Raw genomic sequence first — 27,238 nt, forward strand, 5'->3', positions numbered from 1 at the left:
ACCATGTGTTGCCATGGTACCACAATGAGTACATTTTCCTCTAGGTGTAATTTTAAGTGTTGTCTGGGGTGTTTCATTATGTAGGCATCCACATATAGAGAGAAACAAAATAACTTGAACAACAGAGGACAGAGAACGTATGTCGGATTTCCCCCATATTCAAGACAAGTAATTTTACAATTGTTTTAATCGTATTGTGACAGTGTTATAAAGATGCCTTACAGTAAACAGTTGGGGCAGTTTGCTGTACTGAGTAAAAACAGCAATAGGAGAGTTTATAACACTTGGAGTTCCCCCTGTGAGTACTGAACCATAGTTAGGTGACAGTGTGTGAAAAGGTGTCTGCTACTTGGAAGATATACTGCATGTCTGGGCAGTTATGCTGCAAACACTTTAAAGCTGCTGATTATTAGTTTGTCCAACTTAGTGCAACCATGAATAAGAGTTAATTACCATATTCTTTAACTTCAAATTCTGTGCTGTAGGTCTCCTGGGGTGCATTCTCATACTTCGCAACAATCTTCCAAAATCCTAGACTACAAAAGAAATGGAAAGGTTAGTCCAATAAACTAATACATTCTATGGGATCTCATGCAGAGGAAATGCATCGTTGAAGCAGCACTGATAGAAAGTTTAGATTCTTACTTTATTTTATTTTGTCATTTACACCAACATCATTACAAAGGTTACCAACAAAAAAACATATAAGATAAAAATCTAGAAACAATGAAAACATAGCAAAGATTCCACAAATAAGTTAAACACGCTCAGCTGATAAAAACCTAAAACTCAATTTAAGTAGACAGAGCACAAATTGCATCCGTCCTATAAGCTCCGAGGGAATATCAAATTCGCCCTATGGTTTCATAGTAAAACAAGGCTTCAATCTGGTTTCAAAAAGACAGAGAACAGCAGTCTGATCATTGCTTGTGAAATGCAATCTAATAGACTTTACAAATTTAGCCAAATGTAATCAGGTCTGCAAAGTGGTAGGGCATCTAGAACTTTAATACATTTCTACATTAGGCATATGCGTCTGGAATTAATTTGATGAGATATTGACAGACCGCATAACTGCTCCCATCTTTCTCATGGATGATAATTTTTTTCAGATAAAAGAAAAGCCTGGAAACGTTGTACTCGATTTTCAACAAGTTTGACAATGATATACCTGAAATATTTAGGTGATCAGCCATTATTTATTGTGCTCTAAATAAAACAATAACTCTAGCAGGAACTTCCTTTGCTGGATTTCCAACAGGGGAGGCCTGAGATGGGGTGTATAAATAGAAATGCACTGATTTAACAATTTCCTTAACTTCAGACTCAAAGGTTTGCTTTAATGGTCATATAAACTTACAGAATATAAAATAATAGCTCTCAATCGTGTCATCTTAATTTTCATAAACTTTAAAATATCACTACATACGTTTGCCAATCTGTAACACTTTTTACAAAGACAAATCTCACTTCCTACAAAAATGTATATTTTAATATACCTATCTCAGACAACAAATAGTCTCATTTTTCAGGCAATCCAATTGGAACCCAACGTAGGGTAAAACAGCAGCATGTTTATCTTAAAAGTGTAAAGATGCAGAAACTGATATTCTGCAGCTTCACATAGAGGAAATAAAAAATATCCCTCTAATTCATCTGTTTCTCAGAAACACAATGCTTTATATAGAGATGGGTTGAAGTTCAATTACGGATGGGTTCTACTTTATTTAATCTTTCAATCTATTTCCTTTTCTACCTGATACAGAAGAAAGGTCCATCAAGGAGACTGTGTGAGTGCAATATGTCCAGAGTGTATATAATAACTTTTCAATCACAGAATGAACAGAATAAATCCTACCCTTCAGACGTATTTTCATCCAGTGCACAATGGTCATACTACCTCTATTCATGGAAATAAAACTATGTACCCTGTGCTTAGAGGACTAGCTCCTGGAAGTGAGCTCTCATGCAAACTTGATGCAAGTTTTTTACATGAGCTGTGAAGTTATCCAGACCCAGGGGCATCAGAGAAACAACAGCATGTGTGTCTTAACACCAGTGCAGAAGATTCAGTTTTTGTGTGGTGTGCTAGATATATCTGTCACATAACTGTGTCCTTCACATTCACAGGATAGATTATCATATAGCCACCAGAAATGTACTTTCCTTGAAAATAAACCCCACCCTGCGGTGAGACCAGATCTTGTATCTTTTCAGATTAGTGGCTTCCTGCACATCCATGGCATCCAATGCCTGCCTGGAGATCAGATATCTATCGGAATATCTAGAGGATCACTAGTGCCAAACATCCGGGATCTTGAAGAAAAGGCTGAATGTAACAGCCACAGATGTTGAAACCCTTTTTTTGGGGTGCCAAAATAAGAAACATATGGTGAAGCGAGTGCTTTCATCTGTTCAGTCAATCATTACGGATGCTTCCTTGATAAGTTGGGGGGGTCTCACATGGGCTACCTAAGACATCATACAATATTATTATGCTGCCACACAGTGATATCTAACTAGTCTCCTCTCCTCTCCTCTACTCTCCTCTCCATTTAATTTCCCTCTTCCTTTCCTCTCCCACTCCCTTCCCTCTCCTACTCCCTTACCTCTCCCTTTCCCCTCCCTCTGTCTTTCCTCTCCCTTCCTTTTCCTTTCCTCTCCCTTTCCTCTCCGTCTTCCTTTCCTCTCCCTCTTCTGTTTCCTCTCCCTCTCTCTTTCTTCTCCCCCAAACAAATATTTTTCCCAGGCTGGTGAGCAGCATCCTCTATCACATGATTAAACGTGCCTATCTGACTCAAGGGTGCCTATAGGTTCTGTTAATGGTGCCTATACAAATGTCTTCTTAGAAAGCATGCGAAGAGCGATGTTTTCCCTCTCCTTCTCTTGGTCAAGTCAGTTACTCTGTGCTCCCAAAAAGCTAGTGGTGGCTGCCTCGGAACAGGGGTGGTGAGGCGGGGGTGAAATCTAAAATAAACTTACCTGTGAACGCCGTCGCCTCTTTTCTGTCTGCTTCTCCAGCAGTGCACTGGCAGAACGGAAGCACCCAGGCTCCCAGACTCTCCCACCTAATCACGATGCTCCTTTTAAAGCAGCATTGTGATTGGCCTGAGCGCCGTGGTTCTGCGCTCAGAGAGGGACTGGAAGCCTGTGCATGTTCTTCACCAGGTTGTGCATTGCAGCCTGGTGGGGAACATGCAAAGTGCGCATTACTGTTTGGCCGGCCCAAGATGGCCAGCCAACCCATTATGCACACTTATGGAGAGCAAACCACTCCTCCCCCTGCTCTGGAAAGGCCCTGCCCACCCTAACCCGGCTCCAGGGCATCAGTGAAAAATAAAATTATAATAGTGTCATGTTATTATAATTTTCTTTTTCTTGTTTTGCACTGCTCAAAGAGCAGTGGGGTGACGCTTCTCCACCTTAGCGGAGGAGGAGCCGCCACTGCAAAGAGCTTCACCTGACAGCCATTATGTCTTATAGTTCACATCCTTCTCAGGCTCTCTTTTGAGCTTTCCGGTGCACAAGTATTATTGAAAGGCCTTAGTAAGGGGCTCCCCTTTAAAAAGACAAACTCCTCCCCCTTTGGAGTAAAATGTAGTTGTTTATACATTGATGGTTCCTAACGTTTGAAGAATTAATATCAAACCTCACCTCCCCTACCTAGTTAAGATCCTGGAAGCTCATTTTACTCACCATCTTTGCTCCTTCATTGAAAGCTCATCATTTTTAGACTCACACGAAGTGGGCTTATGGCCCGGTCACTCCATGGAACCTGTCATTCTCTCCCTAGTAGATGATATGAGAGAGGAGGCGGACAAGGTTAATTTCCAGGCGGTAGTCTTTCTGGATCTCTCGGCAGCCTTTGAGACAGTGGATCATGACATCGTACTTGACTGTGTGGAGGACACCAGGCCGAAAGCGGTGCTCTGGATTGGATAAAGTCTGTCCTATTGGACAGCTTACAATCGGTTCTCCTCTCCCCCTCTACTCCTCCAAGGTTAAGCTCAGTTGCGGAGTTCCTGAGGGATCCTCTTTATCCCCCATTCTTTTGAATCTTTATATTTGCCCACTGGTAAATGTTCTACAAAGGTGAAAAGTAAAAATATAAAACTATGTTGATTATATGCAGCTAGTATTTAACCTTGTGGATACTCCTGACTTGATAGGATTCTTCCAGAGCCCCATGATCTTCATTCGTAACTGGATGGGCAGTCACAAACTAAAGTTGAACTCAGATAACACCGAAGTGATGTTGGTCAAAAATAAACTGCACTGCAAGAGTCCTTCCTTTTGGCCGTAAGGGTTGGGCCCCCCTCCCACTCTTAAAAAGGTGGTCAAGAGCCGTGACATACTTGTCGATAAAGATCTGTCAATGAAACCCCAGATTGCGGCAGTGACTTCTTCCTGCTTCTTTCAGCTCCGTAAAATTTAAAAAACCTGAAAAATCTTCTCAATTGAAGCCATCATCCAGATTAAACTTGCACTAGTGATGTCCCCATTGACTATGCTAACACCCTTTACCTGGGCCTTCCAAAGGGTCTGAGCCAAAGACTGCAGCTGGTCCAGAATCAAGCAGCTAGATTAGTCTATCAACCAAGATACTGCCAGACTACACCTTTACTAAAGAAATGGCACTGGCTCTCAATTGCACATAGAACAGTGTTTAAAACAGACTGATTGATCTTCAAAATTCAGCAGAGTAAAAGCCCCACTTTAGTTTCCTCTAGAATTTGGAACTACACTCCAAGTTGTAACCTTAGATCAGCACATCTCATTCTCCTAGAGACTCCCAAATTCCACTGGAAGAGGCTAGGGGTAACCAGGTTTGCGGTGTTGACTCCTTGCACCTGGAAATCCTTTCTGGCCAACATAAGAGCAGCAACCTCCTATGAGTAATTAAGAAATCTGTAAAAAAATGGCTCTTCAGATAAGCTTATGACAAAACTACATCTCTGCCCTTCCGCTAGTGCTCCCAGTGCCATGAAACCTTTTGGTGAAAGTGCGCTTTAGCAGTTTCCTATAACATAACATTTGAAACAATGAATAATACATCTGGTATTGAATATCTTTCTTACAAATTCACCTTGATTGTACCTGTTACATCAGTGGGAAGGGTTAGTGAAAATCAGCCTTTCTGTTTATATGAGCACAATTCAATATTTCTCTGAGAATGATATACTTTTTTCGGGAAACATCCTTAACGACGCAACTTTTACCATGGAGTGCCTTTACAACACAGGTTTTTCAACGCAAGTCATTACAACACATTGCGCTGGGGGGCGCTCTAGGATAGGTAATAGTTTAATTTACTATCCAACACCTTCCCTACTATCCACGGGGACTGGAGTTGGAATAGTAAATTAAACTATTCACTATCCAGCACCCCCCAACGCAAGTCGTTGTAACGACTTGCGTTGAAAAACCTGTGTTGTAAAAGCATGCGTGGTAAAAGCATGCGTTGTAACAACGTACATCCACTTTTTTTCTGATGATAATTGTGGATTTTAGATTAAACCTGACATTTTCCATTACATCATTCTTCCCCAAACCATTTCCACCATCAAAGACGTTAATTTCAAGCTATCAATGTCAAGAGTGCTCTGTGGTACTTTCCTGCGAAATCCAAAGGGCATTTCAAACTATTTTTGTCAATTGTAGTTCTTATATATTGCCTTTCACATGACCACATGATACATAAGGACATGATATCATAGGGACATTACACCTCTTCTGAGTGGGACTGTATTTGACTAGAGAAGGAGCGAACACTGCATTCCTTCTCCTCTCTAACAAATGTTCAACTTATTGAAATTTGCAAAGTAGCCACGTGGAATGAGTCTATAGATATTGGCAGGCACTATGGTGTAGAATCTGTGCTCAATGGAAGATACTCGGTTTGGTCTGACTTCTCTGTTTGATATTTTTTTAATTTATTGTCAGCATCAGTTTCTCTCAGTTCTCTGTCTTACTCTAGGCATGAGCTTGGTATTTAGTATTCTGGTTATAAATATTAGCGAAGATCCCCTGACAGAGAAGGAAAGGATATATATATATTTCTATCTCGCCATCTGTGTGCCCTTATTAAATTAAGAAATGACCCATTCTATACCACAATAAAGCCAGTAGAATGGAAATAGTAATCACGATTCCTCATCTGATTTACTTCTTTAAATAAACTTAAGGCCATATTTCACTTATTTACTATAGGCCTCTAAATCAGCATAGCATCTTTATTGAGAAAGTGTGAAATGTCTATTAAAGAGACTTCTACCTATGCTTTTCCATTTACCTTTTTGCCTTTGATACGAGAAAATTAACATAAGGGGTGTGAGTCATATTTCTGTCTTTAGCCAAGTTTAATCCGTGTAGATTTATATAGGGAATAAAAGAGATTAATTCAATGTTGTCTCATGCATACTACAATATAGTTTTGGGAAAAAAGTGAGTTATCTTTCTTTGAAGACCTTCATGACAATTTTAGTAGAAATCTGAATTTCACACCTGTAAATTGCCGTCCTCTGTGCTTTTGGTAACTCAGGATGTGGTATTCCTGTGGTAGTTCAGGATGTGGTTTTCCTGCCCAACCAGTGAAAAGTGCCAGTCTGCACATAGAGAAGATTTGTTTATATTTAGGCTGATTAAATTAAGAAACCTATAGTGGATAACTTAGATTACATGTAAGTAACTTTTCAGATTGCACGATGGTGGCTAGAAGAGGTATTTACATTTGATGTCCTACAGCCTGATTTAGAGTGTGGTGGGTGGATAGGTTACTCTGTCACAAATGTGATGGATATCCCGTCCGCCCTATTACACGCGCCACTGGATGTAATGCAGATGTAGTATGATAGACCGGATTTCTGTAACGTTTGTGACTGAGTAACCCATCCACCAAACTCTAAATCAAGACCTTAGTCAATTCAGCACTCTTTTCAAATATCAATGTATATCCTACAGTTACTGGCTGAACATGTTTTACTTTCCAAGGCTGATCTATTAGTACCATGAGCAAGACCTACTATTCAAACCCCGAGAAGCATTCTAGTTAATACTGCTGTATATCAATGATCAGTGCTATAGATATTTCAGATAAGGAAGATTTTGCTAATGCCCAAGAGGGTCTGATCTATGCCTGGTCATTGAGATATGAATGATGTTAATGAATTTCGCTCAAAACAGTGCACTGTGCTTTTTGAGGAAGTTAATTTGAGAAAGATATTGCCTTTTTAGAAAATGACTAAGGGCCCGATTAAAAAAGTAATCTGAGACAAAATCCTAACTTTACGCCTTTCGGTATTCGCAGAGGGCATTTAGGAGTAGTAAAGTTAGGATTTTGTCCCAGTTAAACTTAAATTTTACTTAAGTTCAACTTTAGAGCAAAACTTAAGTTTAATTGAGACAAAATCCTAACTTTACTACTCCTAAATGCCCATTGTGAATATCGAAAGTCGTAAAGTTAGGATTTTGTCTCAGATTACTTTTGTGAATCGGCCCAAGATTTCTGGTGTAGATTTGCTGGTGGAAGTATGGCTTAAAGGTCTGCATTTGCACCCCTGACTACTAAAGGATTGCCCCCAGACATCATTCACAGCATAGTCTTACCAAGCACTGGAAAACTATTCAACTCCCCCAACCCTAAATCTCAGTCAGGGTGCAAATCGGTCAAATTTAGGGCCCCATTAGGATGGTGGGCGGATCGCCCTGCCCCGCCATCCGTGCCAGAATGACCCCCCCGCCATATTATTATGGCTGGGGGGTCCACGGCGGACGGAAAGACCGTCCGCTGCTTTTCTGCACCGGTCGCCTTGCGACCGGGTGGAAAAGGGTTCCATATGGTGGCGGTGTCTATCAGACACCGCCAGCCATATTAGAATGGGCTTTTTCCAATTCCAAAGGCATGCGGAGTCTGCTTTGGGGGCCCGTTGCGGGCCCCCAGGGACTCCGGCGGGTGGGGGGTGCACATGGGGGGTACCTATGGTACCCCCCAGCATTTCAAAGAACAACGTGGCAGGCACCGCACTGTGCCTGTCACGTTGTGCTTTGAAATGCACACCATGTATTTTTACCATTGCGGCACAATGTTGAAAAATACAGGATGCGTTCGCCACTGTGGCGGGTGCATCCTAATTTCCCCCACGGACCCCAGCCCTTATGACGGGCGGTCCCTTTCTACGATGGGATGGCGGGCGGACTAATGGGCCCCCAAGAGTTGGCAGAGTTGCATGCTGATGGGTGCACACAGTGAGTCATGGGCCTTCAAATGTGTAAAGTGGAAGCCTGCTTTAGAGGGGTTTCTCAATAATGCCTGTGACACCTCGCATTCTTCTCAGCTTGTGAACAAGGGAGACCAAGGAATAAAAAATGTCATCAAGGCAATGTATATGGCAGCAAAATGTGCAGACAGTAAAACTCAATTTCCTATCATGCAGGAAACACACATTTCAGCTTACTCTGAGTCGTTTTTGCCAATCTTTCATTTTTGTGTGATTTTTTAACTTACTTCACAATGTCAGGTATCATGTAGTTCTTAGACAATATCCCACTTTGGTCAGAAAATAGCTGCTTCTCCACCACTATGCCATCAGGGTTCTGAAAGGGAATCATACAGTTACAGTGTTAAGGTAAAAATGTTGCATGGGTATTTGAAATGCAGACATATTTCACTGTAGTACATTGTTAATCTATGGTAATTCTTCCATCATACCAGTAACAGTTGTTCTCCAGGTTGTGCAGACAGAATATCGAGTTGGAAATGTCGAAATACAGAAATATCAAGTCCTAAATATCATGAGTCAGAAATTTCGACAGCAAGGTCATCGTGCTCAAGAATATCGATTTTAAGGTAAGAAATATAGATTTTAAAAATATAGAAGTCATTAATATCGTTTGCAGAAATATAGTTGTTTAAAATGTCGTTTTTATTAAATTAGTGTTATGTATTTAAGTATATATTTCAAATGTATGTGATGTATTTATTTTGTATAAGAATTGTTTTATGTTTTTTAATATATGTGTTAAATATTTAGCAGTACTCAATTTTATTTTAATTACATTTTGCATTTTTCAGTTCCGAAGCAGGTTGTGGCTTTATAGGGGAATAGGGTGGGTAATAATTTAACTATAATAAATTAATGATTATTTTTTCTAATTTATTAATATGTATTTAATTGAGATTTTATAGTGTTCATTGTGAGAAGTAATTTATTATTAATGAATTATTAATTGGTTGTTAATCAATATTAATTAACTAATCACTACTTAATTATGTTAATTGTGATATTTTTTCAGGTGCTGGTTATGGGCTTTATAGGAGTAAAGGGTGGGAAGTAATTTCTTTTTAATTAATTAATAATAAGTTGTTAACTTTTATTAATTAATTAATTGAGAATTAAATATGGAAATTGTGGAATTAATTTTTTGCGTAGGTTGTGGGGTTCATAGTGGGTAAAGGGTGGGAAGTAATATATGTTTGATTAATTAAAAATGTGTTGTTTATAAATAATAATCAATTAATTGCAAATTAATTATGGAAATTGTGTAATCAATTTTAGGTGAGGGTTGTGGGGTTTATAGGGTTAAAGGGCCGGAAGTAATTTATGTTTCATTAATTAATAATTAGTTCTTAATTAATATTAATGACTTAATTGAACATTAAATATAGAATATGTGCAATTAATTTTAGGTGTGGGCTGTGGGGTTTATAGGGGTAAAGGGTGGGAAGCAATTTATATTATATATTAATTAATTAATTGATATTTAATTAGGGTAATTGATTATATTTTGTGTGTGGCTATTACTTTTATAGGGGTAAAGGGTGGGGAGTAAATTAATTTTACTTACTTTATAATTAGGTTTTAAATACTGTTACGTTTTTTTAATTGGAAATAAGTTTTGATTGTGTAATTAATCGTTTAACAGTTTAATTTTAGCTGTATTTTGTTGGGTTATAGGGGTAAAGTGTGGGAAGTATTTACACTTTTATGAGTTTTAATTTGTTTTTTAATTAATAATATTTCTTTAATTGGTAATTAATTATGTCAATTATGTAAGTACATCTTTTAAAAATGTAGATGTGGGATGTGAATTAGGTGGTGTTATAGGGTAGGAAATAAAAAAAGTTAATTTATATATTATTTAATGTTTTTATTTCTAAATAATTTCGTATTAAAAATATTTATTTGAATTTTTTAAATTTGTATTTAATATAATATTTGTAGGTATTTGTCATATGCATTTCACATTATAATATGTTTTTTTTTAAATTGGTAATATTAAATATATTTGTATTTACATTTTTAACATATTTATATAATTTTATTTCTAACATTGCGGTGGGTGCTGGTGTAAACACCGCCCGCCACAATGTTAAACATGCATGATGCGCCCGCCACTGTGGCGGGCGCATCCTAATACCCCCCACCGGACCCCCACCCTTATGGCGGGCGGTCCCTTCCCCCGATAGGATGGCGGGCAGACTAAGTCCGCCCGTCATCCTAATGACCCCCTTTGTTTGTTTTCAATTTTGAACTGACTGGAGTGCGACTATTTATTGTTACTTCTCTGCAATCCAACACTTTTCCTATTGTTGCACTGATTGGAGTGGTAATAGTACATTTTACCCTGCCACTATCCAACACTTTTTCCTACTGGTGCACTAACTGAGTTGGAATAGTAATTTTTACCCCTCCGCTGTCCAACACTTTCTCTACTGTTACAATTATTGGAGCAGGAATAGTAACGTTTATCTCTACACAATCCAACAATTTCTCTACTAATGCACTCACTGGAGTGGGAATAGTAGTTTTTACCCTTCCGCTATCTAACACTCTCCCTATTGTTGCATTCATTGTAGTGGTAATAGTAATGGTTACCCCCGCTATCCAACACTTTCCCTACTGTTGCACTCATTGGAGTGGTAACAGTAATTTATACCCCTCCACTATCCAACAGTTTCCCTACTGTTACACATATTGGTGTGGGGATAGTAATTTTTACCCCTTCGCTATCCAACACATTCCCTATTGTTGCACTCACTGGAGTGGGAATAGTAATTTTTACCCCTCCGCTATCCAACACTTTCCCTATTGTTGCACTCACTGGTGTGGGAAAAATAATTTTCTCCGCTATCCAACACATTCCCTATTGTTGCACTCACTGGAGTGGGAATAGTAATTTTTACCCCTCCTCTATCCAACACTTTCCCTATTGTTGCACTCACTGGTGTGGGAAAAATAATTTTTACCCCTCCGCAATCCAACACTTTCCCTACTGTTGCACTAACAGTAGTGGTAAATTTGAGTTTAAAGATTTATAAATCGTTTAATGTTTTAATTTATAATGGAATGCTTTTTTAATAGATTTTATGCTATTGGCACATATATATATATATATATATATATATATTCACTGAAAAAAACATAGGTTTCACACACATTATAGTTAGGAATTAGCATTTAAAAAACCTTGGGAATTCACTGAAAAAAACATAGGTTTAACACATGTTGGAGGAAGAGGTGTGGCGCCGCGGCCAGGGCGACTGACGCTGGAATCTGGGGACCACGGTTCGATCCCCGGCTCCGGCGGCAGGTTAGCTCAGCACCATGTGACTCTGGGCAATAGCTTGCTTAATCTTCCCGACGGCCCCCAGCGCCTAGAGACCCTAACGGGTGATTGTGCGCTATACAAATGTGGATTATTACATGTTATAGTTAGCTGGACATTTCACTCATACAAAACCATTGAAATTCCCACTTTATAGTTAGTTCACCTAACTATAACTTGTGTGCCCGCAATGCACTTCTGATGACGTCACATATTACATCACTCATGACATGGTCAGTGACATCACTCATGACATCTCAAATGATATCACTGATGACATCACTAATGACATCCAGTGAATGTGTGTCTTAATGAAAAATAAATATTTTTTATATATGTATATCTAAAGGTTGTTGGAAAAATAAATGGGTAAATAAATGTCTAAATGGATGTTTTTTTAGTAAAAATGATTGCCTAACTGACTTATTAAGTGTATCTTAGTGAATACATGTATCAGTGACTAATGTTTAAATATGTAAATATCTGTATCAGTGTCTCACTTTGTCTATAAGTTGCTGGATGGGTTGGTGTGTAGCTACAAGAGTATCTGTAAGAGTTATTAGTTGGCTTTTTGAGTATAAGTATGAGTGTCTGTATGGTTCAGTGGGGAGTATTACTTAGCACATAGATGCATGAATGAGTGACTCACTGTTTGTATGTGTTTTGAAGACAGCATGTGTGCAGGACTGTATGGGTGGATGAGTGTGTGCATGGGTGTGTTAGTAAGTGAATGACTGTTTCAATAGTATCTTTATGAGTAACTACATATGTTTTAATCTACTATATGTGAGTATTGATGTATATAAGTGATTATATGTGAGAGTGTGACAGAATGGAAGAGTTCCTGTATAAATAAGTATGTGTTTCTATAAGTGATTGTTTAAGAGAGTAAATATGTGTACGTTTCTGTAAAAGTAAGTGTAGTGGTGTGTGTATAGCTGTATATGCAAGTAAATGGATGTTTGATAGTTGATTTGCATGTGTGAGTAACTGTATGGATGAGTATCGATGTGTAACAGGATGTGTAGGTGTACGACTACATATAATGAGTGAGTACATGTATGATTGATTATATAGAACTGTTGGTGAATGAGTGGATGTGTATGTAGATGGTGGAATTACTGAACAGGTTGTCGTAACTAGTATTGGTATCGCCATTCTTTTCAAAATTGTAGTTTCAATTTTTTAATGTATGTATCAAAGGTTATATTATGGTGAGAGGAGGTCTGCCACTCTTTCACAAGGATGATGTCATCAGTGATATCATTCGAGATGTCATGATTCATGTCATGAGTGATGTCACTGACCATGTCATGAGTGATGTAATATGTGACGTCATCAGCAGTGCATTGCGGGTACGTGAGTTATAGTTAGCTGAACTAACTATAACGGGGGAATTTCAATGGTTTTGATTGAGTGAAATGTCCAGCTAAATATAACATGTGTGAAACCTATGGTTTTTTCAGTGAATTTGTAAGGCTTTTTAAATGCTAATTCCTAACTATAACGTGGCTGAAACCTATGGTTTTTTCAGTGAATATATATATGAACTGGAAAACTAAACACCCACTTCCTTTACAAAGAAATGGAAAGTTTGCATCTCTGCAACCTCTCTAATTTTTCACCTTAGTCATCTTCCGCTCAATCAACACAACAACCACAAATACACACACCTAATTGCTACCATTCTTGGCTGAGCTTATCAATTATTCTTCTTTAATTCAAATTCAAAGTGCAGGCCCTTTATTCAGCCTTCTTGGTAACTACTACCCGTGAATAGCAGTGGGTAATTTGCACAATTCCGTCCTTTCTTGCGTCTTTTCTACCACACACTGGGGCAGGTTTACAAGCCCCTTGCGCCACTTTTGCATCATTTTTCCCACGAGCTTGTAAATCTGCCAAACTGTGTGTACTTTATGCACTAGTTTTCTTCCTTAGATGTGGTACTAGTTTCTCTTGCTCCCACTGCAGAATCCAACACCCTATTTGTGTAATGACCTGGAAATTCAAAGATCCACTTCACTGACAATGCAGTGGGTAGTTTGCGTCTCTCCAGCCTTTCTTATTTTTCACGTTTTTCATCTTCCACTCAATCTACACATCATCCACACAAACACACATCTAATTGCTGCATTCCTTAGCTGTGATTATCAACTATTTTTCTATTTTATATTCATATTCAAAGTGCAAGCCCTTTATCAAGCCTTTTTGTTGTAACTACTGTTCCAGGAATTCTGCTCATTCACAGAACTGTGCATAAAGACTTAGGACCTCAGTGAATTACAGTGTACCAAAACCCACCTTACTACACAAACCCCCTACCAGACTAGCAATCAGTGACTCATTGGTTCTTCGCCCTAGAGCAAAAACACCAATGACTAGTCAACCCAGAAAATGCGACTTAGATTACATGAAGTAAAGTGGATAACAAGAGCACTCTTTCATTATAGTCTTACACCAGTCCAAAACAAGATGTAAATAAAGACACATGCAACTTTGAAATGTTTATTTCTAACGCCATAATCCCATGCACAGTACCTTAGATAATATAACCAAACATATTATCAGAAACAAGGTTGTCAGCATTGTTACTATTCTATGAAATACAAACGGAAAAAGCATCCTATAATGTTAAAGGTAAACAAATTTAAAATATACCTAAATTTCACCCTCCCTACCTAGCAGATTAGTTTATAACTACAGAAAGTCTCATAGGATTACATGGGCAGACCCATACCTCTGGTACTCAGCAGTAGTGGATGACATTCAGTGCTCCACAAACTGTCAAGATACGAATGTTCTCCAACTGTGGGTAACTTAGCCTCCACAATGCATTATGAAACGCACAATTATCAGAGGTGGCCACAGCTGCATATGTATTATGTCTCGAACGTGCGAGGATCATTGTCAATAACAGACACAGTATTCAAGATAACCTTGATGTTCCATGCTCTCACTATACACACAAAACTAATGAGGCAGTTTACAAATCTAGCATACCAAATTATTCTCTTATAAAGCAAAATACTCAGCGTTCTCTACACAATATCACAAGTACGTATCGTGTGCAAAGCAGAGCAGGAAAGCAAAAATAGCGAATAAGCTTCTAATAAACCCATGCTAACTTACCAGGGTGTGAGTGCAAGGCTCAGCCCCATGGCACCCTTCCTTGATTGAAGCACGTGATATAAACGTGGGCGAATTAGGAACGCAGAGTCCAAGCCTAAAAAGCAGAGTCAAGTTCACATTTCCCCAAAAAACTTAATTGCTCTTTGATAGAAAGCAGTAGCTAAATAATAAAGAATACGTAGAAAAATCAAAGAGTCTTAATCCAACAGCGTGTTAGCACTGTATGTAGCAACAGCCTCCAACAGGAAGTCATTGTTCTCATCTGAAAATATTTCAGCCATCCAATTCAATAGTGGGAATGAACATACATGTTCTTCAACGACCGGAGCCTCTATCACCATCGGAGTAAAACTCGGGTCATCTTCAATGTAACTGCGTGTCAAGAACTCAAGCGCCGCTGCAAAAACATTCCAACGTCCCATTATTCCATGTATCGCTGCTAAGGCCATAATCCCGCTGCCAGAACAGAGCATGTCATAAACCACTAAGGGGCTCATCAACTAGCCATAATCCGCGTTGGGAGACACCGTACTGCAGAGACAAAAATCCAGGGCCCAGTCGAAATCGCAGCTCAGGCAATGGAACACAGATTGAACGCATGTGAAAAGGGAAAATATAAACGATAATCCATAAACTGCACTCAATGTAGCCAGAGGCAGCGCTCCGTAATAACTAATCATTCGGTTGCGAACCATCAACAGCCGGGACATATTATCGTCTGCTGCAGAATGTGCATCCATATTTATGTAAACAAATTAATAAAAGCACACCGGCAACTAATGCGAGTATTAAGCGCAATACACCAAAGATGCTGGAAAAAATCGAATGAAAAAATCCGAAAAGACACCAAATACACTTTCTACAGAAGCCACAAGGCCAGTGCTTCTAACTTTAAAAAAGTAAGGTAACCCCGTAGTCAAGGACACATTAAAGATACTCTAAATTAACTCCCCAAAATTCAAGAGCACATCTGTATTTAAATAAAGCATGCTCTTCTGTGCGGGTGTTTGCTACATGAAGGACAAATGTTTCTGTAGCAGATATAAGAGCGACCTCTTTTTGAGACAATAGCGCTATTATACGACTCATTTGGTTGACTCTGCTTTCAAGGTCGAAATCAACAGCCAGATGGAAACACCCAGCTTCCCATGCAGAGGAGTTTACACAACTTTTGTTTAATCAAAGTACGTGCTCAGTTACCGTAATCATGTAAGTGATGCCTGATAACATTGCACAACAATCTCCATTATTTCAAAGTAAATAACTCCTGTTTCCAGTAAACTGAAAGTTGTTATGATAGCAGGTGTCGAACTACCTTTCAAAACTCAGTCCAAATTAGGCGCATCTTGTTTACAAGAGCCATGTAATTGTATGTGTCTACAAATTAAGGAGTGAACCGGTGCTATTGTGCAATCCTCGCCATTCACATAGACTTCTTTTCCCTCCCTCAGGCACCTATATGTAAATGGTAATAACCAAGCTTCATGGAGATAAGCGCTGCCTAAACATCCATATCTGCCTATAGCATAGTATTTCATGCAAACCTCAAACTTAAACAGGTTAAAAAATAACGTTATGATACTGTGGATAAGCCACACACCTGAATTGGATCTCCAATGAGTGACCACTTCTAACCATTCTCATAGCGCGCCCTGTGCTCTGATTTGACAGTAGGAGAGTGATCGCACCATAATTTGTACTGCTAATCATTCTCAGCATATGCTACGAATACGCTTTGACGTTATGCGTCGTATCAAAGCTTCCGTGTGATGTCATGTACGGTGCCCCGTACGCGAAAGCCGCAAATGTTTTCATTGTTTAAAAACATATATTCATGTATTTAATGAACATACTAACAGACGACTTAATCTAGGATAATTATGAAATAATTTTTTTTTAAAATTCTATATTACTTCTATATTGTATGAGTGGAGCTGCGTGGCCCTCGCCTGGTGCCCTACACTCCACCACGCCCAGACCCTGTTCATAAGCCCCCCGAGACCTAATGAATAAAACTGACTTCTAGTTTTTTCTCCCTTTTCCACCGCGTACGAGTACCATACGCATACGCCGCGATTTTTTATTTAAATTTTTTTTTAAATTGACCCTAAAAATCCATGTACGACCCCCTGAGCAAGCCTAGAGAGTCAGGATATTTCTACCCTGACCCCTTTCCTTATTTCTCAACTTTGTTTTACTGTTTTCTTGTGACTCGCTTCTAGCGATGAACAAAATGGCTGCCAACACATCCTGGTTTGCAGTGTTCACAGACAGTTTACATCCAATCACCATGCAGTTCATGCTCGTAATTGTACGGTTTTCGGTACGCGTGTCGGACTCCGTCTCTAGATATTGCTATGATTTTACTTGTAATTTTCTCAGAAACTACTGAACGGATTTACACCATTTAACAAAAAGCACAATCTGCGAACTGAACTCTACCTCTCTGCCAAATTTGCCATAATTCCGTTCAGCCGTTCGGGCTGTAGCCCTGGCTAAATGTCCCTATGGAAAAGTGCATGGGGAAAACACGTTTTGGGACCCCCCTTTTTTCTCGGCCCCCACTTGACGAATCAACCCCATACTTTCAGAACCGAGCGGACCATTTTCTTGGAGACATTCACAAAGATTCGTCCACCGACGCCAAAGATTTTCCAAATAGAATGTTGTCGATTTCCTATGGAAAGCAGGTCCTAACTATAACTACCTACTGGCGATATATATATATATATATATATATATATATATATATATATATATATATATATATATATATATATATATATATATATATATATATATATATATATATATATATGTATGTATATATATATATATATATTTTTTTTTTTTTTTTTTTATTTTTTTTGAGGCCACCTCATTAGAAAGGTACATAGAATGTGGCAGGATACCGAGAGGGTTACGTATCTACACGGTACCCTCATATGAAAATCCAGATCCAGAGCTACTCAGAGACTGGGCAGAATATACGGCAGAGTCAGCAAAAGGAATGGTGCGAATGCTGATAAAGTATGCACGGAGTGATAGAGACAAATGTCTGAAAGATATAACAGACTTGGAAGAACTAATAGCAAAGGAAAAAGACTCCAAAGAAAAAGAAGATCTGAGAGATACCATGAATAAAAGGATCAAGGACTATGAACTAACGATTCGAAAGAGAAAACAATCAAAATTCCTTAGAGACGAGCAAGATTACCTCACAGGAAGAATTTTAACGTTCGCCAGAAAATTTGAGGCAACCAGAAAACGCATGGCCCAAACGAATGTAAGATCTGGCGATCAAGACACTGAGGAATCTGAGGTCTCAGAAGGAGAGCAGACAGAGGGGGTCCCTTTTTTCGACGAGTTCGAGGTGATCAAGGAGACTCGGCTTCGCCCCCAACAGAGGAACCACCCTCCGGCACCCCAACAAAATCAAAGAGGAGGACGCGGAGGGGCAAGAGGAACAAGAGGTGGGGTACAACAAGCAATGGCCTCCCCGAGAGTGACCAGGAGCGGACTGAACCGCAAAAGGCAATAGATAAACAAGAAAATAACATCATTAACCTCTCTAAGAGAGTACTAACGGAGGAGGAAGTTTCTATTCTCAAGAAAGGCTTAAGCTTCTGCCCAGCGAGTGACTTTGACCCTGTGAAAGTGCGGATTGACTTATTCAAGTACATCAGGAAACTCAAGTTCAAAAAGATCTTTCTTCAAACTGGAAAAAATGACATTATTAATTTGAACTCTGATGTTCCTAACGTAAGTCAAAATGAAACCCAAGCATGCGAAGCACTGGCAGAATTACTATTGACACCCACTCAAGAACTATCAGAAAACATCTTAAACCTCGAGCCGTCAGCACAAGATACTATCATTCAAAAACGTGACCCCAGCACTATGAAGAAGAAGTCCAAAAAGTTGCCTATTACAAATTATGATGCCATTGATCTCTTCAATGAAGTAGTTCTTGAAGATTTGGACAGGATATCATCTGGAACAAGAAACAAAATAAATTACAAAACATCGAATATTTCAAAAAAAGAATGGCAAGCAATAAGGTCGTTGAAAGAAGATACAACAATCGAAATTAAACCTTCGGACAAAGGAGGTAACGTGGTGATTTTTGATCGGGAGCATTACCTTACAGAAGCATATAGACAACTGAAGGACAAAGATTGCTACACTCCCATACAAAGGACTGAGTACAATAGAAGCATCTTGTCTTTCCATGGTATGTTGGACAACTGGCAGAAAGAAGGTATGCTAACCATGGATGAGTACCTATTCTTAAAATGTGAAGCGCCAATTGTACCAACATTTTATCACCTGCCAAAGGTACATAAGCATGCCAAAAGACCGTCAGGACGCCCGATAGTGTCCTCCATTGGCAGCCTTCTTGAAAACACTTCTAGATTTGTGGACTCATACCTAGCACCCTTTGTCAAAGATCTTTCATCCTACCTGAAAGACACCCAAGACTTTCTCAGTGTGATGGACAGTATAACATGGGACCCTGGAATGTTGTTGATCACACTGGATGTGGTCAACTTATACACATGCATTGACCACGAGCAGGGTCTTGTTGCCATAAAATGGTTTTTAGATCATAAACCTGAACATTTTAAGAATCACAGTTCCATGATTTTGTCTATGATCAGATTCTGTTTGTTTAATAACAATTTCTTATTTGATGGGACTATGTACAACCAGAAAAGAGGTACTTCCATGGGTTCGTGCTTCTCCCCCAGCTACGCGAATTTATTCGTGGGCTGGTGGGAGAAGCATGAGGCATGGAAGGACTCTAATCAAAAATGGACGGAAAAAATTCTTATGTGGACTAGGTACATAGACGATTTGTTTATAATTTGGCATGGTGACCGGCAGTCAGCAGAAGAGTACATTTCAACCTTAAACACTAATACTCTTAATTTAAGGTTCACCAGTACTATCAGCTCTACCAGCATTAATTATCTGGACTTAGAAGTGTTTGTACATAATAACATCCTGCAAACCCGCCTGTACAGAAAACCTACTGCGGGGAATGCAGTTTTACATGCTAACTCATACCATCCTAAAAGTCTTGTCAAAAATGTACCTTATGGCGAGTTCTTGCGTCTAAAGAGAAACTGCTCTTTAGAACAAGACTATAAACTCGCTATAATTGAAGCACAGGATAGATGTGAGAATAGAGGTTATAACAACAACCTTCTCAAACAAGCCAAGGCTAAAGCCTCTGGGGTCAATAGGAGGGATCTCCTGACTCCAAAATTAAAAACTGAGGCACCTGATGAGGTACGAATGATAACAGAATTCAATACCAAATCAGCGGATGTAGTTAACATCTTCCAGAAACACTGGCACATACTGATGGCCGACAAAGTGCTGAAGAAAACTCTGACCTAGGTTGTTTATGGGCCTTCAGTTTTAGACCGAGAAGGTGTACTGCTTATCACACTTTTTCTCAGCAGAACAAACCTCCCTTTCTCGTTTTTCAAGGGAAGGTAATACACCAGTCAGTAGCCCATCATAAAAACAAGCCTGCTCCCTGTCCAGACAGAAGAAGAAACCCTCACCCATAAAGTGATGAAAAAAATGTGAAAAAAGTCGAGGGACGATAGAACGCCGATCGCGCTCCTACTACCGTTAAAAGTAACGGAAGGAGTGGCCAGGTTACTCACGGATGGAGTTAACAAAAAGTTCTTTCCTAAAGACCTCTCGGCTGGTATGAAAGACAGTTGCCGAGTTAGGTAATTTGAAACCCTGGTGTTCAATGCAGTGGCATAGAAAGTTGTTGCCCTGAAGAAATTGCCTGAATATCACCATGGCAATGAAACATGTTGGCAAGGAGAATCTGGCTCTATAGGTAGTAGCCATTTTCACTTTTTTAATACATACTAACAGCATAAATGAACAAGAATAAAACTGTGGGTTCGTGCTGGTAGTTGTTTATATGTGTTTGTATGTTTTGTGACATCACTATATTGTTTACACTGCACTTATAACACAGTTGTGTTTCACTCGGACACCGTTCTTTTAGCCCGATAACACCGATGATGATAACTGGGCCAGCCTGGTGAGTACCTACCAGGGGTCCCATTGGTGGTGCGCCCGTGAGGTGTTATCGCGCTTTTTCACATTTTTTTCATCACTTTATGGGTGAGGGTTTCTTCTTCTGTCTGGACAGGGAGCAGGCTTGTTTTTATGATGGGCTACTGACTGGTGTATTACCTTCCCTTGAAAAACGAGAAAGGGAGGTTTGTTCTGCTGAAAAAAAGTGTAATAAGCAGTACACCTTCTCGGTCTAAAACTGAAGGCCCATAAACAACCTAGGTCATTGTTGGTATGATGACTGTTGAGTGGAGGGCGACCTAGGTTATTTCCCTCTGAGCTCCTTGTTTGATGTGCTGAAGAAAACTCTGCCAAGGAGACCATTAATTACACACAGAAGGTGTCCCTCTCTGGCAGACCATCTGGTCCACAGTCATTTTAAAACATCAGTCCAGCCCATCAAAGTTTCGAATATCGTTGGCTTTTTTCCTTGTCTTAAATGTAAGGCTTGTAGATTCAGTGGCAAAGTCTTGGAATATCCGAATCGCACAGGCGAGAAAAAACCCAATATTAAAATCAAACAGCTGCTCAACTGCAATTCAGAGTACACTGTTTACTGCCTAACCTGTCCCTGCAAGCTGCGATATATTGGCAGCACGATAAAACCAGCAAAACTGAGAATTTTTGAACATATGCGGGCAATTACAAATAAAGATAAATCTTATCCCGTTGCCCGCCACTTTGCTGAGCACCATCAAAGCAAGTGGGAGAAACTCAGCTTTTACTGCATGGATCAGGTACCCAAATTAGAACGAGGGGGTGACAGGGAGAAATCCCTTCGTATTTTGGAGTCAAAGTACATCATCAGTCTAAAAACCATGACTCCATGGGGGCTTAATAACAATGAAGAACTGTGGGTTCATCTTTAGGTCCTGTGCACTGATCAGTAATTAGAAACATCAACTTGCCCTGTAAATCTGTTTTTTCTGATGTAAAGAACTAGAAGCCCTTACTTAAACAATTTGCACTGTTCTTGAAATTGCCCATTCAGGGCTAAATATCGAACATCTTGCACACTAAAAAAAGGGAGAAAAAAAGAAAAAATAATTTCTCTGTGCAAGTTAACTAATACTTGATATAAGCAAGTGTTGCTGTGTTTAATAAATAGAATGAATTTTTGTACATAGATTGGTTGTACCATATGTTTTTAATGAGCACTATGCACTTTCACGATACTCGCCATTTTTTAGCCTGTGATAACAATGCTATTTGCACATTACAAGATGGCCGCTGAATTTTTGTATAATGTATGTCCTTCTTTCATGTTTATGAAATGCATTTCGGCCGACAGCTTTAAATGGCGAAACTAACCATGCACTATTGTTACACTGACGAAGCCTGCTAAGGCGAAACGCGTCTGTAAGGGGTGAGGGGGGTTTTGGTGTAATAAATTGTGAAACCGGATACCAGTGTGCCAGCCATTCTTTTTTCTGGAACCCAAAAATTTGGACACAGAAACGTGCGTGTATATATATATATATATATATATATATATATATATATATATATATATTTTTACAGCAAACACTGTCTCCATGAAGAAACACGCCGCACACTACTCCGTTTATCAAGTATTTTGGTTTATTTTCTGTGGGTTTCCCACCACCTACGCGTTTCGGACATAGATCTGTCCCTGGTCACGGTACAAACATTAGTCCTTCATTGCTTTTTAGATTTTATACCTGTGGTCACCACCTGACAATTAAGGTGCATTGTGGGCCCAGTAGTTTTGAGGAATAAAGTGACTCCAAGCTGTGCGCTGCACCATGCCGGTTCCAAGCATTTGAACGACATGATTTGATACTCGATTCTAAATAAATGTGGTATTTACCAATGCGCACACATAGGTCTTGTGGACATTATAAATGTGGTGCAATTAACTCACATTATTGGCGCATATATGTACCACCAAATATATACAATTATAGGACTGAGTGTCCAAAGCATTCATAAGACTCTTGTAAAACCACCAGCTCGTCCGATAATATCCAGCTGCGGAACCGGCATGGTGCAGCGCACAGCTTGGAGTTACTTGATAAACGGAGTAGTGTGCGGCGTGTTTCTTCATGGAGACAGTGTTTGCTGTAAAAGTATCTTGCAAGGGCGTCCCGAACCTTGCCGCCGGCACCAGCCTTAAAGTGCTCCTCTCATCTTGGGACATTTGCTTTTGAAATATATATATATATATATATATATTACCTACTGGCGATAGCCAGTAGGTATATATAGTTAGGATTTTTTCTCTATGGGATTTCTGAAAATTCTATGTCTAATAACTTTGGCGTTTGTGGACGGAATTGGCTGAAATTGTCAGGGAAATGGCACATTTTGTTTCTGAGCAGCCCCTGAAAATTTGGGGGGGTTTCGTCAAGCGGGGGCCGAGACAAAAGGGGGGTCCCAAAACGTGTTTTTAACATTGAGTTTTCCATAGGGCGGTTGGACTCACTTTTAGCTCGAACGGCTGAATGGATTTCCACAAAACTTGGCAAAATTGTAGGGACTGGTAGCCCGATGTGCCTTTGCTATGTCTCAAGATATATACTCCAGTGGTTTTTACGAAAATTAACTTTGAAAAATATATATTGGGCTACATTGGGCTATATATGTTGGAGCCCAAATGTAGCCCAATGTAGCCCAATGTAGCCCAAAGATGGCCACCAGAGACAAAAAAAGCAAATGTAGCACAAATATCAGCCAGATGTAGCCCAACTATAGCCCAGTGACAGAATGTCCCAGAGTGTTCTAAAGAACAACTAGAGCGCTAACAGTCTTATTTATGACACAAGTATGGCACACCTGAAGTCATCTTGATTGGAATAAAGTGTTAACACTTAAAACATTTAATTTACAAAGGGAACAAAATGAGGGGTTTAATTTTGCCATAGAAATGTTATATATATATATATATATATATATATATATATATTCACTGAAAAAACCATAGGTTATAGACCATATATAGTTAGGAATTAGCATTTACAAAACCCTATTTTACTCACACAAAACCATTGAAATTCCATATATAGTTAGTTGCACTAACTATATATCGCGCACCCGCAATCCACTGCTGATGATGTCACATATTACATCATTCATGACATGGTCAGTGACATCACTGATGACATCACTGATGACATCTCAAATGACATCAATGATGACATCACTGACGACATCTCAAATGACATCACTGATAACATCTCAAATGACATCACTGATGACATCTCAAATGACATCACTGATGACATCACTGATGACATCATCCAGTGACTGTGTGTTTCTGTAAAGTTAAAATGTGTCTTACATATTGAAGAATGAGTGGAAGTATAAGTGTCTGGACCAAGGATTTAGTAGGTGCATGACTGAATGTATGAGTGAGTGATTAAATGTGTCTCACTGAGTGCATGGGTTAGTGACTAAACTGTCTTAGTTTGTGCATCATTATGTCTGTTGTTCTGTAAACTGCTGCATGTGTTGATCAGTAGCTATATGATTAACTATATGGGTTACTGATTGATTGTCCAAGTATTTGTATGGGAGACTGAGTGTGTGTGTGGCTGGCTGGCTGGGAGGTGTGTGACTCTGTGCAGATCAATATGTACTTGTATCAATGATTCTATAAGAAGGTAAGTATGTGTTAGTATATGTTTGAAAATGTAAGGTGCTCTATGTTTAACTGTATAGACAAGAAAATGGAAGTGTCATTGATTCTTTAACAGGACTGACTACGTGTGTGAGTAACTCCATGGATGAGTGGCAGACTGTGAGTGTCTGTATAGGTGTATGAGTGCATATGATAGTGTTGTAAAGATGAGTGATTGTATGTATGAATGATTGTATGGGTGAATGAGTGAATGTGTGTGTAGACATAGGAATCAGTGAGTGCGTATGTAGTAACTAGTATTGGTGTGTCAATGGTTTCAAAAATTATACTCTGTATTTAACACTGGGTGAAACAGAGGTTATATTAAAATGTGAGGAGATGCATTGTATTGTCACATGAATGATATCATCAGTGATGTGGTCATTGATGTCAAATCAGATGTCATCAGTGATGTCATCAGTGATGTCATTTGAGATGTCATCAGTGATGTCATCAGTGATGTCACTGACCATGTCATGAATGATGTAATATGTGACATCATCAGCAGTGGATTGCGGGTGCGCGATATATAGTTAGTGCAACTAACTATATATGGAATTTCAATGGTTTTGTGTGAGTAAAATAAGGTTTTGTAAATGCTAATTCCTAACTATATATGGTCTATAACCTATGGTTTTTTCAGTGAATTTTCAAGGTTTTGTAAATGCTAATTCCTAACTATATATGGTCTATAACCTATGGTTTTTTCAGTGAATTTCATTGGTTTTTTAACAGCTAATATCTGTAGCTGTAAAATGTATTCTTCTTTAAATCCAAAAATATATTTTATATGTTTATGAATAATTTTTTTTTTTAATATTTTTTTTTCTTCGTTCCCGCTTCGCGAATCGAGAAGCTTCCCGTTAGCTGACCTTGATGCCGCGAAATAGACCGCGAGCCGGTAAACGTTTCTTTACCGCAACTGCCGCGTTAGAAAACAACATCGTGACGCCTCCCGTCCGCATGACGTTTCACGTTGTCGCGTGATACGTCATATGACGTGCTACGTTAGCGAACTGGTACGCGAAGCGAGTCGCAAAGCGCAGGTTTCTGGAAGCAAACCGGGAGGCCCTGCAAAGCGCTTAACGTAAACACAGCAGGTCATGTGACTTGGTAATAACACTTTTCATTGGTTCATTTCACTTTTGGTTTCCTAATGATGTAAGACTAGGTCATATAATCTAAAATGAACACTTTTCATTGGTTGAGAACTCTTGTTTTTCCCAAATGATGAAAATCCCTCCTTCTTTCCTCACTCTGACTTTCATCATTGTGAGAGAAAGACCCTTTGTGATCACTGAGCAATGGCTTCTTTAGTAGCTTCAGCTGGTGCTTCCCCACCACCTCCACCACATCCAAGGAAGAGTGGACCACCTGCTCAAGTTATAATTCAACAAGAAGAGGAAGAAGAGGAACAGAACGACGAGCACGAAGAGAGGCAGTTTGTGCCTGAGGAGCCCAGGACGTCTCACCGGAAAGAAAACTTCATTTGGCAATTTTTTTAAATTCCCAAAGGTCAGAAAAAAGTAAATGCAAGATACGTAACTTGCCTTATATGTCAAGATAGACTGTCCAGAGGAACCGAGAAAAAATACAGTTTCGGAAACTACACAATGCATCGCCATATGACTAGGTGGCATCCTAACAACTACAGTGCTGCACAGTTTCGGAACGACCGGGGGGGCGCTAGAGGGCGCCGGACAAGATGGCCGCACTTGTGTGAGGCTCCGTCCCGACCATTGCAAATCCGCTAATTATCCTGTCTTTCCCCGGCGCTCTTGCCCTACACCCCGACTGAGCTGACTCCGCTATCGTCAGCGACCCCCTGGGACGCTTTGTGGGAGTATTGCGGCTGTGCTGGGGGCGCCTGGAGAGGAGCGACCCGGGCTGGGGCGTGCTGGCCGGCGAACCCGGCGGCTGCGGAGCTGAGGCCTCGAAGAGATCTGGGCGCTGGACACCGTCGCTTGCGGTGTGTGCGGGGCCTGGGAGGCGGCGCTTCGAGACTGCTGCGGCGCCGAGACGGAGCTGACCGCGGACCCTCCGGAGCGGCTTTGGTGCACTGGACGGCCTGGACTTGGCCCTGCTGGTCCCGGTGAGTGGGGCGAGGGGTTACGCTAGCTCGGTGCTGCGGAGGTGGTACTGGGCCGCGTCGGCCCGCGCCGCGCGAGCAGGGGCCGGGGGGGCTGGAGGAAGGGTCGGCTGAGGTGCGGTCAGGAGCACAGGCGGGAGCACGCACTGGGCTGCCTGGAGGAGCGCTCGTGGGTGCACGGGTTCCCTGGTGGGCCTACTGCATTGGAGGTCGCGGACTGACGGAGCGCCCGCCATCTTGGGGCTTCCCGCCTACATTGCTATCGAACACTGAGTACTAGCGGATTGCGCTCTTCCAGCGCTAAGAATCTCACCATCGGCGCTGTCGGGGGACCCACCGGTGCTGGCGTTCCGCCTCTTTGGGATCTAGGCGCAGCTGTGTGCACCTGCACTGTGTTATCGCATGGACATTGCTTTGGTGCGCTTCGCCCGCTGAGGTAGAGGGACTGTTTGGCCTGGACTGGAGATACCTATAGGCCTGAGCCTGGAAGTGCTTTGGGGCGGGTAGCGACAGGTGAGGGATCCGATAACATTTTGAAAGGCTTCACTGGACACACTGCGCTGAGTACCTGAGCCTGATACCGCGCTGATCCCGATAGCAGCCATGGGCAGGACCGAAAGAAACCAGCCTAAAATTAATTTTGAAGCAAAAAAGGCTACGCACAG

General features: G+C 40.3%; 1 protein-coding gene across 1 annotated transcript in view; it reads right to left on the reverse strand.

Moving 5' to 3' along the window:
* LOC144764150 (complement C3-like) overlaps positions 1–27,238 on the reverse strand; it is a 604,987-nt gene that overhangs the window by 478,217 nt on the left and 99,532 nt on the right. The window contains exons 5-6 of the mRNA XM_078650287.1: positions 8,504–8,592; positions 454–536 (exon numbers count right to left, since the gene is read on the reverse strand). Of these exons, the coding sequence (XP_078506413.1) occupies positions 454–536; positions 8,504–8,592 (172 nt within the window). The remainder of the gene's footprint in view (positions 1–453; positions 537–8,503; positions 8,593–27,238) is intronic.

The sequence above is a fragment of the Lissotriton helveticus genome, chromosome 1_1, assembly GCF_964261635.1.
Source record: "Lissotriton helveticus chromosome 1_1, aLisHel1.1, whole genome shotgun sequence".
Classification (NCBI taxonomy): Eukaryota; Metazoa; Chordata; class Amphibia; order Caudata; family Salamandridae; genus Lissotriton; species Lissotriton helveticus.